Source organism: Microcebus murinus, chromosome 1 (assembly GCF_040939455.1).
Source record: "Microcebus murinus isolate Inina chromosome 1, M.murinus_Inina_mat1.0, whole genome shotgun sequence".
NCBI lineage: Eukaryota > Metazoa > Chordata > Mammalia > Primates > Cheirogaleidae > Microcebus > Microcebus murinus.
Window position 1 is genome coordinate 45,585,894 of NC_134104.1, and position 13,515 is coordinate 45,599,408.

The following is a 13,515-nucleotide window of genomic DNA, read 5'->3' on the forward strand; positions in this document are numbered from 1 at the left end:
ATATGCAACTATTACATATATAGAGACAAAAATTTGAAGAAATAGCTTCAGACTACTGAGGAAGAGAGGGTCACCTGAAACTTTAATTTTCTATACTAACTAATTTTATAAAATCTAAAACATATTTAACTTTGGAGTATATTTGTAACTAGCAAAACTAAAATTTGTTCTTAAAAAAATAAAAACAACAAAAATCCTGTAATTTCAAAACAGCTTAAACAAGTATTAGGTGTATTGAGTAGCATTAACTAAAACTTTAAGCAAAAAAAGAAACAAAAGGAAAAGAAAAGACAACCTAAGGTACATACCAACTGTTCAAAGGCAGCAGCTCTGTTTTGATAAAATGTGGAAAGGTCAACATTCTTCTCTGTAGGGCACAAACTAATAGCCTCGGTATAGCACTGAATAGCTTGTTCATATTTTCCTGCTTTAAAATATTTATTGCCTTTGTTCTTGGCTGCTTGAGCTCTATCAAGAGAGTTCTGAAATGAGAAGAAACAATTATTAAATGCTAATCAACATTCAAAAAGACTCAGACTACCGTAATAAACTGATAAACTGATAAAAGAAAAAGGGGTGCATAGATTGGCTTTTTGCAGTGTAAGTTGCATCATATAAATACCTTCATGAGACAGAGTCTTAGTAATAGAGTTGCTGAGTCAAAAGATATATATATATTTATTTATTTTATATTTTTTTGAGATGGGGTCTCACTATGTTGCCCAGACTGGTCTCCAACTACTGGGCTCAAGTGATTCCCCCTCCCCCTTGTCTCCCAAGTAGCTGAGATTACAGGTATATACCACTGCACCCAGCTAAAGGCTTACATATTTTTAACTTCAAGAACACTCAGACTTTTCCAAAAAAGGTTGTAGTGCTTTATGTACCACATTCCCATCATTTCTGCCAACATTAGATATAATAACTGATTTTAATTTTATGCTCATCTAATGAGTATAAGACAGTGGTTCTCAAATGTCTAGGGTGGGGGAGGGGTGGCAAGGGCAATATATGTAACCTTAACAATATTTGTACCCCCATAATATGAAGAAATAAAAAAAAATTAAATTTCAAAAAAATGTCTAGGGGACATTTGACAACATCTTGAAATATTTTTGATTGTCATAACTGGGGTCGGAGCACTGAGGAAAGGAGGGAAGGTGCTACTAACACCTAGTGGTTAAAGATCAGGGATGCTGCTAACATCCTACAATGCACAGAACAGCCCAAAATGTCAATAGTGCCAAGGTTAAGAAACCCTGGTATAAAGTTATTTTCTAGTATTATTTTAATTTGTACTTTCTTCACTACTAAAGAATTTGAAAATCTTTTCATATTTATTGGCCATTTGGGTTTCTTATTCTGAATATCACTTATTCATATGCTTTGCTATTTTTTTCTATTAGGCTGTTTGTCAACAGTGTAAAATAGATATTGGCATATTCATTACAATCTTCCTTCAAGTTTATTTTTTGCTCATCAATAAACCTGTTGCCCTCCTATAATCTGCCTCAGTGGCTCCTTTTTGGAAGACCCAACTCACACACTTTATGTGTACAATATATTAATAGAAAAGTTGGTAGTTAATACCTACTGAGGACAGTTGTGAACACTTCCATCAATATTTGGGAAGCAATTAATCTAGTTATCCAGGTCCCAGCCACTAGGTCCAAGAGCTTTGTGACATGTCTTTGCATAAAACTTGATTATTGTTTGTCAGCATGAGACTTTAACAGATATGGTACTACGAAATAATCCATATACCTCTAACAGGTAAGCACTGACAAAGTAAAACCACAAGTATCTGCCTCCATGAATAATTTAAAGCCAACTATGAAAGCCAGTTGCTTGGGGCCCAGAGTATCTTTTAGTCACAAAGAGTAGATGAGATAGCAACCCTTTCTTGTACCCGTTCTTTCCTCCTCTACTCTTGCTTCATTTTTCTTTCCTGCTTTTTCTCCTCTGCTTACTTTTGTTTCCCTTCTTTACCCTTACTACAGCTATGGGTTTTTTAAAAAAACCTATATTGTGCAAAGGATTTACAGGAAACTGAGTGTTTAAGTTCAGAATATTACATAGCTAGTCTAAGCTACTTAGTGTCAACAAGAAATATGTATATTTTAAAACAGATGTGGATGAAAGGAACTAAGAAAAGCACATATAAATTAATAGATAAATTTAACATTTTCCATTTGTCAATAGCCTTAGTCATCTTCCATACACTTTGAAATATAAGTTAAATAGCAAACTTGAAACACACTTCAAGGATACATTTTAGGACTATGAATATATGCCAGGACTACACTAACAGAGAAACACCCACAAAACACCCACAATAGAAGACAACTAGGAATCCCTTAAGTAGCTGTGAGCTCTAGGAGGCAACCATCAGGGTGATTGCTGGAAAATTTGTATTTGAGACAACTTCAACAATCCTCCTACTCCACTGGAGAGAAGCTGAAGCCAGACTGAAGTAGGGCTGTGTCACTTAGAAGAAATGAGGATCCCCTACACTCAAAAGACAAGTGCCTCTGTCTTTTAAGAGATGACACAATTAAGAATTACTAACACCAAAGGAAAATCAATACATAAAAGAGAGGCACCCAACTCAAACAGAAAACTATTATCTGAGAAAGCAGGGTAAACCAAGCAAATAGAAAATTTATTAGCAGAGAAATAAGAGGCTATCTTGCAGTTAAAAAAAAAAGGCTGCTTTTAAAGAGTACCAATCGGAAATCTTGAAAATGAAAAAGATTATTATAATTAACTCAATAAATGGGCTGTATATTAGAAAAGGCATAGCTGAGGAGCAAATTAACAAGTAGAAGGTGGAGTCAAGGAAATCTGCCGGAATGCCATGAAAATAGAGGACAAGGAAACGGGAAGTTTGAAGTTCCAACATTTGCCCATCTGAAGTTCTACAAGGAAAGCCATAGAAAGGAGGGTCTAAGGATATTATTTTAAAAATTCCTGGAAATAAAAGAAAAATTATACACATTTTAAGACATTTTATGGTAAAATTTCACAACAAAAATCCTGACAGTGTTTAGGAAGAAAAAATAGATTAACTACAACAGAAAAAGAACTATGCCTATCTCCAACATTAAGTATTAAAAACCAAGTAAGTAATGATTTCAAAGTTCTGAGGAAAGTACTTAAAATCTTACGTCTAGTATAAAATCTTATACCTAGCCAAACTAGCATTTGAGGTTGAACACAATAGAAATAGAAATGCACAACTTCTTTATCTCTAAAAATAAACCCCCAAGTGGGAAAATGACCAATTCAAAAAAAAAAAGGCAGGAGGCAAAGGAAGAAACAAAAAAGCTGCATAAATATGGCAATAATCACTAAGCATGTCAATAATAATAAATGTGAATGCGTTAGATGCCCATATTAAAAGACAGATTTTCAAACTGTTTAAAACCAAAAATAACTTCATGTTACCTATACAACATGACCTAAAACAAAACGACAGAGAGGCAAAAACATTAAAAATTAAAAAAGTAGGCCGGGCGTGGTGGCTCACGCCTGTAATCCTAGCACTCTGGGAGGCCAAGGGGCGGATTGCTCAAGGTCAGGAGTTCGAAACCAGCCTAGTGAGACCTTGTCTCTACTAAAAATAGAAAGAAATTAATTGACCAACTAAAATATATATATATATACAAAAAATTAGCCGGGCATGACGCATGCCTATAGTCCCAGCTACTTGGGAGGCTGAGGCAGTATGATCGCCTGAGCCCAGGAGACTGACATTGCTTGTGAGCTAGGCTGATGCCACGGTACTCTCTCTAGCCTGGGCGACAACAAAGTGAGACTCTGTCTCAAAAATAAATAAATAAATAAAAAATAAAAGTAAAAGTTATAGAAGGCAAACAAAAGAAGACAGTATCAGACAAAGCACCACTCAAAAGCATCAGATGAAGCACAGGCTAGTTTTATTGATAAAAGATACAATCTGCCAAAAAGATACAATAATCATGAATCTTTATGTATCTAATAAAGCTTTAAAATAAACTCAATTACCTTTGATATTAAATAGAAATAAGAGAAAAACATTACACTTTAACTCCTTGCAATAAGTTTTTAATGTTTCTAAGTCATTGAGAACCTGTCTAATATACACCCTAAGACACTAGGGACTATGTATGTAGAAAATAATGTGGCATATTAAAATGCATATGAGAAGTATGTTTGACTACAAACATACTTCAGATTTATTTAGTACTTTAAAGACTTGCAGATTAAATAAAAAGAACATTCTCTGGGCAGAGTAAATAACCTTGTTTCATTACCACAAACAAGCAATAAACTCTTTCCTGTCTACCAGAAATCTAAGCCTAAATCATATCATAAGAATACATGTAGATACAGTCATACCTAAACTTGACACATTGAGAGGTACATTCCTCTCCTTAGAAAGATGGATATTTCTTATTTTTATTTAGCAAAATCCAAACAACCTAAAACCAACCAACTGAATCTTTCAAGTAGCTATTTACTTCCTATTAGTCAAGTTTTATTAAGTTTCCTTCTAAAAATTATTAAAAATTCTTAAACCCCAAAGGCAAAAACCAAAGCCCACTTAATTTCCTTATTGTACTAAAGAAAAATGGTGCCCTGAATAACACTGAGTCCAAAAAGCATCAGATTACATAGGCAAATCACCACACTGCAAATTTTCTTCTATTGTGTCTCCACTGCCATTCCAGAAAGTAACCAAACTATGTTTGCAGACAACACAATCTTGGTAAAAATCCCCTATCACCTTCTGCTCACTCCTATCCCCATTCCTTTTTGTCCATTCCCTTCATCAATAAAAATGCAAAGAACTAATGGCAATACAATGGGAAAGTCCAGAAAAATGACTTATTTTGGCCTGATAGAATTTAGGACAAAAAGCTGGTTAGTATAGTGCTTGTTCATCAAGCAACACCAGTCTTCTGCTCTGCCAGGAACTAGATCCTATTTTCACAACAATAGACCCAAAAATCAGGCAAAAATTAAAATAAATGTACTGTAGGAAAAGGTCTAAATTATAAATATACAACTACTGATTTTTTATACTAGAAGGGATTTTAATTCCATCCCACAGAAATCTTTTGCACTGCTTTAAGTCACTTTCTCCATCTACTTTCTCGAGCTATACTAAGAACTTTCAGAATTAAAAGTTAAAGATTGAAAATTAAACCCAAAGATAATTTTGAAAGTATGTTTTTATAAATGAGAAGTGAAGACATAGAGATCTAAAACATAATGGGAACATCCTGAAACACTAGTATCTTTTCATGTGGTCTATTTGCCTATCCAAAAGCTGCTAAAACGATCTTAAAGACTATAAAGCCATTTAATGTTACTGGAAATCTTTTCAAAGTTCCATAATATTAATATTTTACAGTAAAATTCTGTGAGAATGGATCTTTCCCCTGCATTTCTAACAACAAATTAGTTTCTAATTGATCTGAAAGCTCCTTTTAAGAAGTTAGCTGGATCATATCATTCTATCCCTACTCCCTCCAAAACCCTCCAGTGACTTCTCAATACATAGCCTACATACAAGACTCTAAATTCCTCTATTTTCCCACTCTAGCCATTCTGGGCTCCTACATGTAACTTTGGTTGGTTCAAAAAACACTAATTCTTTGTAAAAGAAAAGAGTTTGAAAAGATTAGGTACTATATATTCAATTTCCATGGAGAAGATAACACATGGGCATAAATTTAAACTGTGTGAATGCTATAATAGTAAGAACACAGATAAATTACAAAAAAGGAAAGACATTCACTTCTGCCTGCTATGTCACAAGATCTAAGTATTACTTAAAATAATCTACTAGAAAATTTTGCTTTTTCCAAGTTTCATCTCATAATGAGTTACTGTCAGCAGAGTAAACTCCATTGTGACAAATTCAACAAATATGTGGAGCCAAATCTTATAGGGAATCCTGAAGCTAATGCATGAAGTAAAAATCATTGACTGTCAGAACTACTTTTGAAAAATTCTTTGGAAGAACATGATACTGGAGATATGAAGTGCGTGCCATTATTACTCCCATTTTACACATTAAACTATGGAAGCCTGGACTGAGAAAATTTTCCCCAAGCAGGATTTGAACTCAAGCAATCAGACCCCAGACTGCCTAAACTTTACTTCTATACTTCATGGATGACATAGTTGGTTTATATTCAGGGGCCATGTTTTATAAAGAATATGAATCTTTATCATTAGAATCATGCTCAGACTTACACTGTAACGGTAGCCCCATAACATAAGGCAACTGATTTGCGCAGTGATGTTGCAGCCGTTGCAATGCATTACTCAAACTTTTGCGGTAATCCTGATGTAATAAACAAACCTACTGTTGTGCTGCTGCCAGTCACATAAAAGTATAGCACATACAATCATGTACAGTACATACTACTTGATAATGACAATAAACCATGGTTACTGGCTTATGTGATTACTATACATATACTATAATTTTAAACATTATTTAAAGAGTGCCTTCTATTTATTAAAAAAAAAAGTTAACTGTAAAACAGTCTCAGGCGGGTCCCTCAGGAGGTATTCCAGAAGAAGGCATTCTTATCATAGGAGATGACAGCTCCACGTATGTTACTGTCCCTGAAGACCTTCCAGTGGGACAAGACGTAGAGATGGAAGACAGTGATGACTCTGACCTTGCATAGGCCTAGGCTAGTGTGTGTTTGTGTCTTAGTGTTTAACAAAAAAATTTAAAGTAAAAAAAATTAAAAATTAAAAAATAAGAAAAAGCTTGTAGAATAAGGATATAAAGAATATATTTTTGGCCAGGCTCGGTGGCTCATGCCTGTAATCCTAGCTCTCTGGGAGGCCGAGGCAGGTGGATTGCTCGAGGTCAGGAGTTTGAAACCACCCTGAGCAAGAGTGAGGCCCCATCTCTACTATAAATAGAAACTAGAAATAGAAATAAATAGAAATTAATTGGCCAACTAATATATAGAGAGAAAAAATTAGCCAGACATGGTGGCACATGCCTGTAGTCCCAGCTACTTGGGAGGCTGAGGCAGGAGGATTGCTTGAGTCCAGGAGTCTGAGGTTGCTATGAGCTAGGTTGACACCACGGCACTCACTCTAGCCTGGGCAACACAGTGAGACTCTGTCTCAAAAAAACAAACAAACAAAAAAAAGAATATGTTTTTGTAAAGCTGTACCATGTGTTTATGTTTCAAGCTAAGTGTTATTACAAAAGTTGAAAATAGGCTGGGCGCTGTGGCTCACGCCTGTAATCCTAGCTCTTGGGAGGCCGAGGCGGGCGGATTGCTCAAGGTCAGGAGTTCAAAACCAGCCTGAGCAAGAGCGAGACCCCGTCTCTACTATAAATAGAAAGAAATTAATTGGCCAACTGATACATATATATATAAAAAATTAGCCGGGCATGGTGGCGCATGCCTGTAGTCCCAGCTACCCGGGAGGCTGAGGCAGAAGGATCACTCGAGCCCAGGAGTTTGAGGTTGCTGTGAGCTAGGCTGACGCCACGGCACTCACTCTAGCCTGGGCAACAAAGCGAGACTCTGTCTCCAATAATTAAAAAAAAAAAAGTTTAAAAAAATTAAAAAGTTTATTAAGTAAAAAGTTACAGTAAGCTAAAATTAATTTGTTATTGAAGAAACAAAAATATGTTTTATAAATTTTGTGTAGCCTAAGTGTACAGTGTTTATACAGTCTATAGCAGTGTACAGTAATGTCTTAGGCCCTCACATTCAATACCACTTACTGACTCACCCAGGGCAACTTCCAGTCCTACAAGGTTTACAGTAAGTGCCCTATACAGACAGGTATACCTTTTGTTTTTTAATCTGTTTTGTCATATTTTTACTGTACCTTTTCTATGTTTAGATAGATACATAAATACTTACCATTTTGTTAAAGTTGCCTACAGAATTCAGTATAGAAACATGCTATATAGGTCTGCAGCCTACTAACAATAGGCTATGCCATCTAGCCTAGGTGTGGAGTAAGCTGTGCTGTCTAGGTTTATGTAAGTATACTCTATGATGGTCTCATGATGAAATCGTCTAAGGATGCATTTCTCAGAACATATTTCCATTGTTAAGCCACACATGACTGACTGTACATTAGGTGATTAGTAAATTGTGCAGCTGACAAGCAGAAAATTATTAGTTCAATGAGTAGCAAGTGTATATACACAAACATATAAATCCAAAACTATATGGGTAAGACTATATGGGTAAGATCAAAAGCAAAGAACTCAGGTAATAAATCTAAGAAAATAATGAGAAACAGTAACTGTGTTTTTTCTGTCTTCAGCAAACATTTATGTGTACTGAAACTTGTCAAAGAGGCAAAACCTAGCAACCTGACCCCCAGCTCTTGAAGCGGCAAAATCTACTCTGGAAAACAAGTTACATTTTGAAAGGAAAGCTACAGATATCAAGGGGTAATTCAAGTAAATTTGGTGAAATACAAAGGAAGAAAACAATCAGGGTTTGCTTAAAATACTCAGTGAAGGTTATTCATGACAATCTCTACTGAAACAAAAATGACTGACAAAACAATCAGGAAAGTACTCCATAGAGGAAGAACAACCCTAAAAAGATTAGCATAGGCAGAGAAGTTGGGGGTGGGGGAGGTGGAGAACAGCCTCTAAAAATCTAAAAGAAAAAACAAAAACAAAAACACAGCATCTAAAAACAAGTGCTGTGACATAACTACATGACAGAAAGCTTTCACTGATATAATTTGTCAATAAGGAACCACTGAATATTCTCCCAAGTGTTTATGAAAATGTTAGTCTGATGATCATGTACAGTCAATGTGAAAGAAAATGAGCTATAATTAGGCACATTAATCCACGTGAGAAAATGAAATGGTTATTAACTTGTCACCATAATGACACATTTATATCCAGCTATAATATACAAGAGGTGGTTTGATAATGTTTCTCTTAAAATAATTTTAGCCCTTAAATTTGCCAAATTCAAAAAACATTTTTATTATATCTGAATCACAGCTTTGCAGAAGTAGCAATCAACTCTGCGACACTTTCTACATGAGAAACAATCTTTCAATATGTACTGAGCAATTGTTACTTTTATATGAATCAAACCTAGGATAAGAAAATACCTAAGATAATAATGAATCAAATCTAAGAAATCAAACCTAATAAGACAGTCCTTTCTCATCTCATGTCCTGAAATTTTAAAAGTCCACAACCAACTCCATCTACTAAATCAAAATACAGAGCATTCTTTACCTGAGAAGAACCTACATGTAAGAATGCTGCTTCTGGATGATTATAGTTGTAGGTCATACAAAGTCAAGTGATTTGTAATGAATGCCTAAATGAGATTTAAGATTGTTATAATGACTCCAAGATCAATTGGGAGAATAAAAATGAAAAGCTAAAAAACTCGAAAAAATATACAATTTGAACAATTTTATATATATGTAAATAAACTTAATAGTTATCAAAGGAGCCCTTAATCATTAGTCACAGAATTAAGCTACATTCATTCAACACCTACTATGTGCCAGGCATTTTATTAAGTTCTCAGAATATGGTGGTAAACAAGACACAGCCAGTCTCAGCCTTCACAGATTCAAGAATATAGTAGGAAAAAAGAATGAGCAATTCTACCACGTGGTAAGAGCTGTGGAAGGGAAAAATGCAGGGTGTGTGCTTAGGAAGAGAGGGGTTTGACAAAAGGTGGAATAACCTCTACCGCGTTTCCTGGAAAATAAAACCTACCCATACAATAAGCCCTAGCAGGATTTCTAAGTATTTGCACAATATAAACCCTAACCAGAAAATAAGACCTAGTGATGGGAGTGGCTACGCAGCGAGTCTGCACAACCCATGCATTTCGTGGCAGAGCGGTAAAGAAAATGAATAGCCACCTTCTCATCTGCCACATAGTGACAGCTACTATCCCTGAAGTGACCGGAAAGGTGTGGGCAGCCCCACCAACAAGGTCGGCTCTCCCTGTGAGGTCATCCTGTGCGTGCTGCAAGCTGAGGCTTTGAGGGGAAAATAACACATCCCCTGAAAATAAGCCCTGGGGTGTCTTGAGGAAAAATAAATATAAGACCCTGTCTTATTTTCGGGGGAAACACGGTATGTTGTGACTTAAAGGATGAGAAGGCAGAGTAGGAGGCAGTGTTCGCAGAACATCTGAAGGCCAAAATCAAGAGGAAGTGGCAAGAGATGAATCTGAAGAGGTAAGCAGAATCAAGGCCTAAACTGTAAGAAGTTTGAACATTATCTTGTGGGCAATAATCATAAAACCACCTAATGTTATTTTAAGCATGGGACTGATGCGATTTACTCTAGTAGTGACAAAATGGATTGAAGGAAAATGAGAAAGCAGTTCGTTATTCAGTTAGGAAATGATAGCAGCGGGAATGGAGCAATCATCTATTGAAGATGTTTATGATGTGGAATTTTCTGCATGTGTTTATAGATTAGATATGAAAAATACAAGAAGAGTAAAAGTTAGAGATGACATCCAAGTTTCTGGCCTGGAAAATTAAATGGGGCACATTAATTAATTAACCAGGGGCATTCTTAGGAGAAAGAGGAGCCTGAATGTGAAATACTTGTGAGATAATGAAGATTCCCGTTAAGTTGGGCCTCATGAAAGGTCTGGGCTAGAGACAAGAAATTAAGGAGCCAAAGACAAGAAATTAGGGTGCCACCAGTATTTAAGTGCTAAGTGAAGCTGCTGAAAGGCAAACAAGTATTCAGGGAATATGTGGAATACAAGACAAGAATGCTTATGATAGAAATGTGATTTTCACTAAAAGGAAGCAGAAAAAGAGCCTGGGTAGGAGACAAAGGATCAGTGAGGGAGGTAACAGGATACTAGGGCGGGGGGGGGGGGTTAAGAAAATGTGGTATCTCAGAAGCAACAGGGACAGTTATGATATTAAGAGCACAATGTCAGCTGGGCACGGTGGCTCATGCCTGTAATCCCAGCACTTTGGGAGGCTGAGGTAGGAGGATAGCTTGAGGTCAGGAGTTTCAGACCAGCCTGGGCAATAGAGCGAGACCCTGTCTCTACAAAAAATTAAAACAGAAAAATTAGCTAGGCATGGTAGTGGGTACCTGTAGTCCCAGGTACTTGGGAGGCTGAGATAGGAAGAGCACTTTGAGCCCAGGAGTTTGAGGCTGCAGTGAGGCAGTGACCTACGATCATGCCACTGCACTCTAGTCTGGGTGACAGAGAGAACCATCTCTTAAAAAAAAAAAAAAAAGAAAGAAAACCATGATATGGCTGGGCATGGTGGCCCACGCCTGTAATATCAGTGCTTTGAGGCCAGGAGTTTGAGACTGGCTTGGGCACATAGCAAGACCCCCGTCCACAAAAAATTTAAAAATTAGCCAGGCATGGTGGTGCACAGCTGTACTCCTAGCTACTCTGGAGGCCAAAGTGGGAGGACCACTCTTAACCCAAGAGGCTGTGGTTACAGTGATCTCTATTAAGGGGTGAGGGGGCAGAGGAAGAACACTATGAAGTAATTCTAAGGATCAAGTAAGATAAAGAGTGAAAGATGTTCACTAGATTTAATTAGATGGGAATGTCATTGTTGACCCTGATTTTTTAAAAAAATGACTAGAAACAGATCATTTGGGCAAGTTTGATTTCATTTCAAAAAAGATGACTAATGACAGCAGGTTACTCAGTCCTTGATTTCTTTACTAAAATGTTCAGGTACGTCTTCCTCTTCCTATTCTAGACGACTGGCTTAGATTAGTGGTTCCTAACCATTTCATGTGGGATAACCCCTCTGTTATGTTAAAAAACCTTGAACACTAGAATGACTGTTATTTTTTAATCACTAGATTAAAAAATAATTGGATAAAAAGTTTCTATAGAGTCAATAATACTTTTAAATAGATGCCTTTTTATTTTTTAAATCACAGGTTGTTTGAAAAAAGAAGTATCTAAGACATTTGTGCAGCCAGGATACCATGCCTGGTGTATATGTGCCAGGGTCCCTTGTGATAACTAAAGCCCACAGACTAAGAAGCACTATGAATTAAACAGGGGTCCTCAAACTTTTTAAACGGGGCCAGTTCACTGTCCCTCAGACCATTGGAGGGCCCAGCTATAGTTTAAAAAAAAAACTATGAACAAATTCCTATGCACACTGCACATATTTTATTTTGAAGTAAAAAAATAAATGGGCAAAAACACCTGCATGTGGCCCAAGGGCCATAGTTTGAGGACACTTGGACTAAGATCTTCAAAGAACTCTTTCAATTAGAAAAAAAAAAAAACTATAATTCAAGTTTAAAACCAAATTGCTGAAGCAATATGGCACATCACAGATTTTATAATGGTTCAAAATAGAATATGATTTAATATTTTAAGTACCTCAAGCACAGATGCCATCCACTGACTAGATGCTTTTCTTTAGTCATACCCTAAAACTCGCATTAATTAAAACAAATATGAATATTCTTTGCATTTACTCTACAAGTTTTGCTGTCTCAGAAAAAAGATAATTGGATACAGTCTACGTTGTACATGAAAATCTCAAACCCGATAGACAAAAGGCTAGTAATTCTATTAGTTCATTTTACATTGAGGTAAACATAAGCTAAAAGACAAAACACACTGATTTTCCATTCTATTTGCTAACATGAAACCCTGAACAGACAATATTTGTCCTTTCTTCATTCCCTTAAAAATTATAGCTATTGCTCAGGTGAAGAAAGAACAGTTATAGGACATCCGGATTTTGCCAGTTTTTCCATCACATGCTTCCCTACTTACAAAACCCACTGAGGTTGCCAACTCAAAGGGTCTATTTAAATATACAGCAATTTCTCCAGCCACAGATAATAAATTACAATTAGTGATCATTTATTTTTAGATCATGTAATAATAACTCTAAAGACTAGACTACAAAAAAGGGACAAAATAGTCTTTTAATATTTACTGGTCATCAACAGTTAAGAAATACTTTCCATTAAAAAAATGGAAAAGACATTCGTATTGTGGCTTTCTTAAAGAACAATCTTGTCATTCAAAGTTTACAGGTGTAAGCCCACAAATTCCACAAGATGAGCAATGGTATGTGCATGTGCCTTGCCCAGTTTTATTTTGGGTCAAAAATAAATCATTTTAAAGCAGTTCAAGTTACAAAAAGAATTCAATCTTAAAGTCTAATTTTTAACTGCAGTGAATAAACACCGTGAAATCTAAAAATCATCAGTATTGATCCAGACAATGTTGAAAAACTGAAAAAAGGAATTAGGGAAATCTAAAATCTGAAAGGGACTTTGCAAAATTCTATCAAATACTAGTGGTACACAATCCCTGGGATGAGGTGGGGTGGTTGAAACTACAATGAAATGTTAAAATCTAGTTTCATGTATAGAAATTATCTTCATTTTTAATGATTATAGAACTGAGAACTTTTATGTATCTTTCATTCACCCACTATTCTTCAATGATTAAAATTAACAAATGAAATAGGAAATGACCAGAGAATTTCAGATATACG

At 35.9% G+C, this 13,515-nt stretch overlaps 1 protein-coding gene across 1 annotated transcript in view; it reads right to left on the reverse strand.

Moving 5' to 3' along the window:
• Positions 1-13,515, reverse strand: part of TOMM70 (translocase of outer mitochondrial membrane 70) — a 38,615-nt gene that overhangs the window by 22,873 nt on the left and 2,227 nt on the right. Inside the window, exon 2 of the mRNA XM_012743097.3 lies at positions 309-482. Within this exon, the coding sequence (XP_012598551.1) occupies positions 309-482 (174 nt within the window). The remainder of the gene's footprint in view (positions 1-308; positions 483-13,515) is intronic.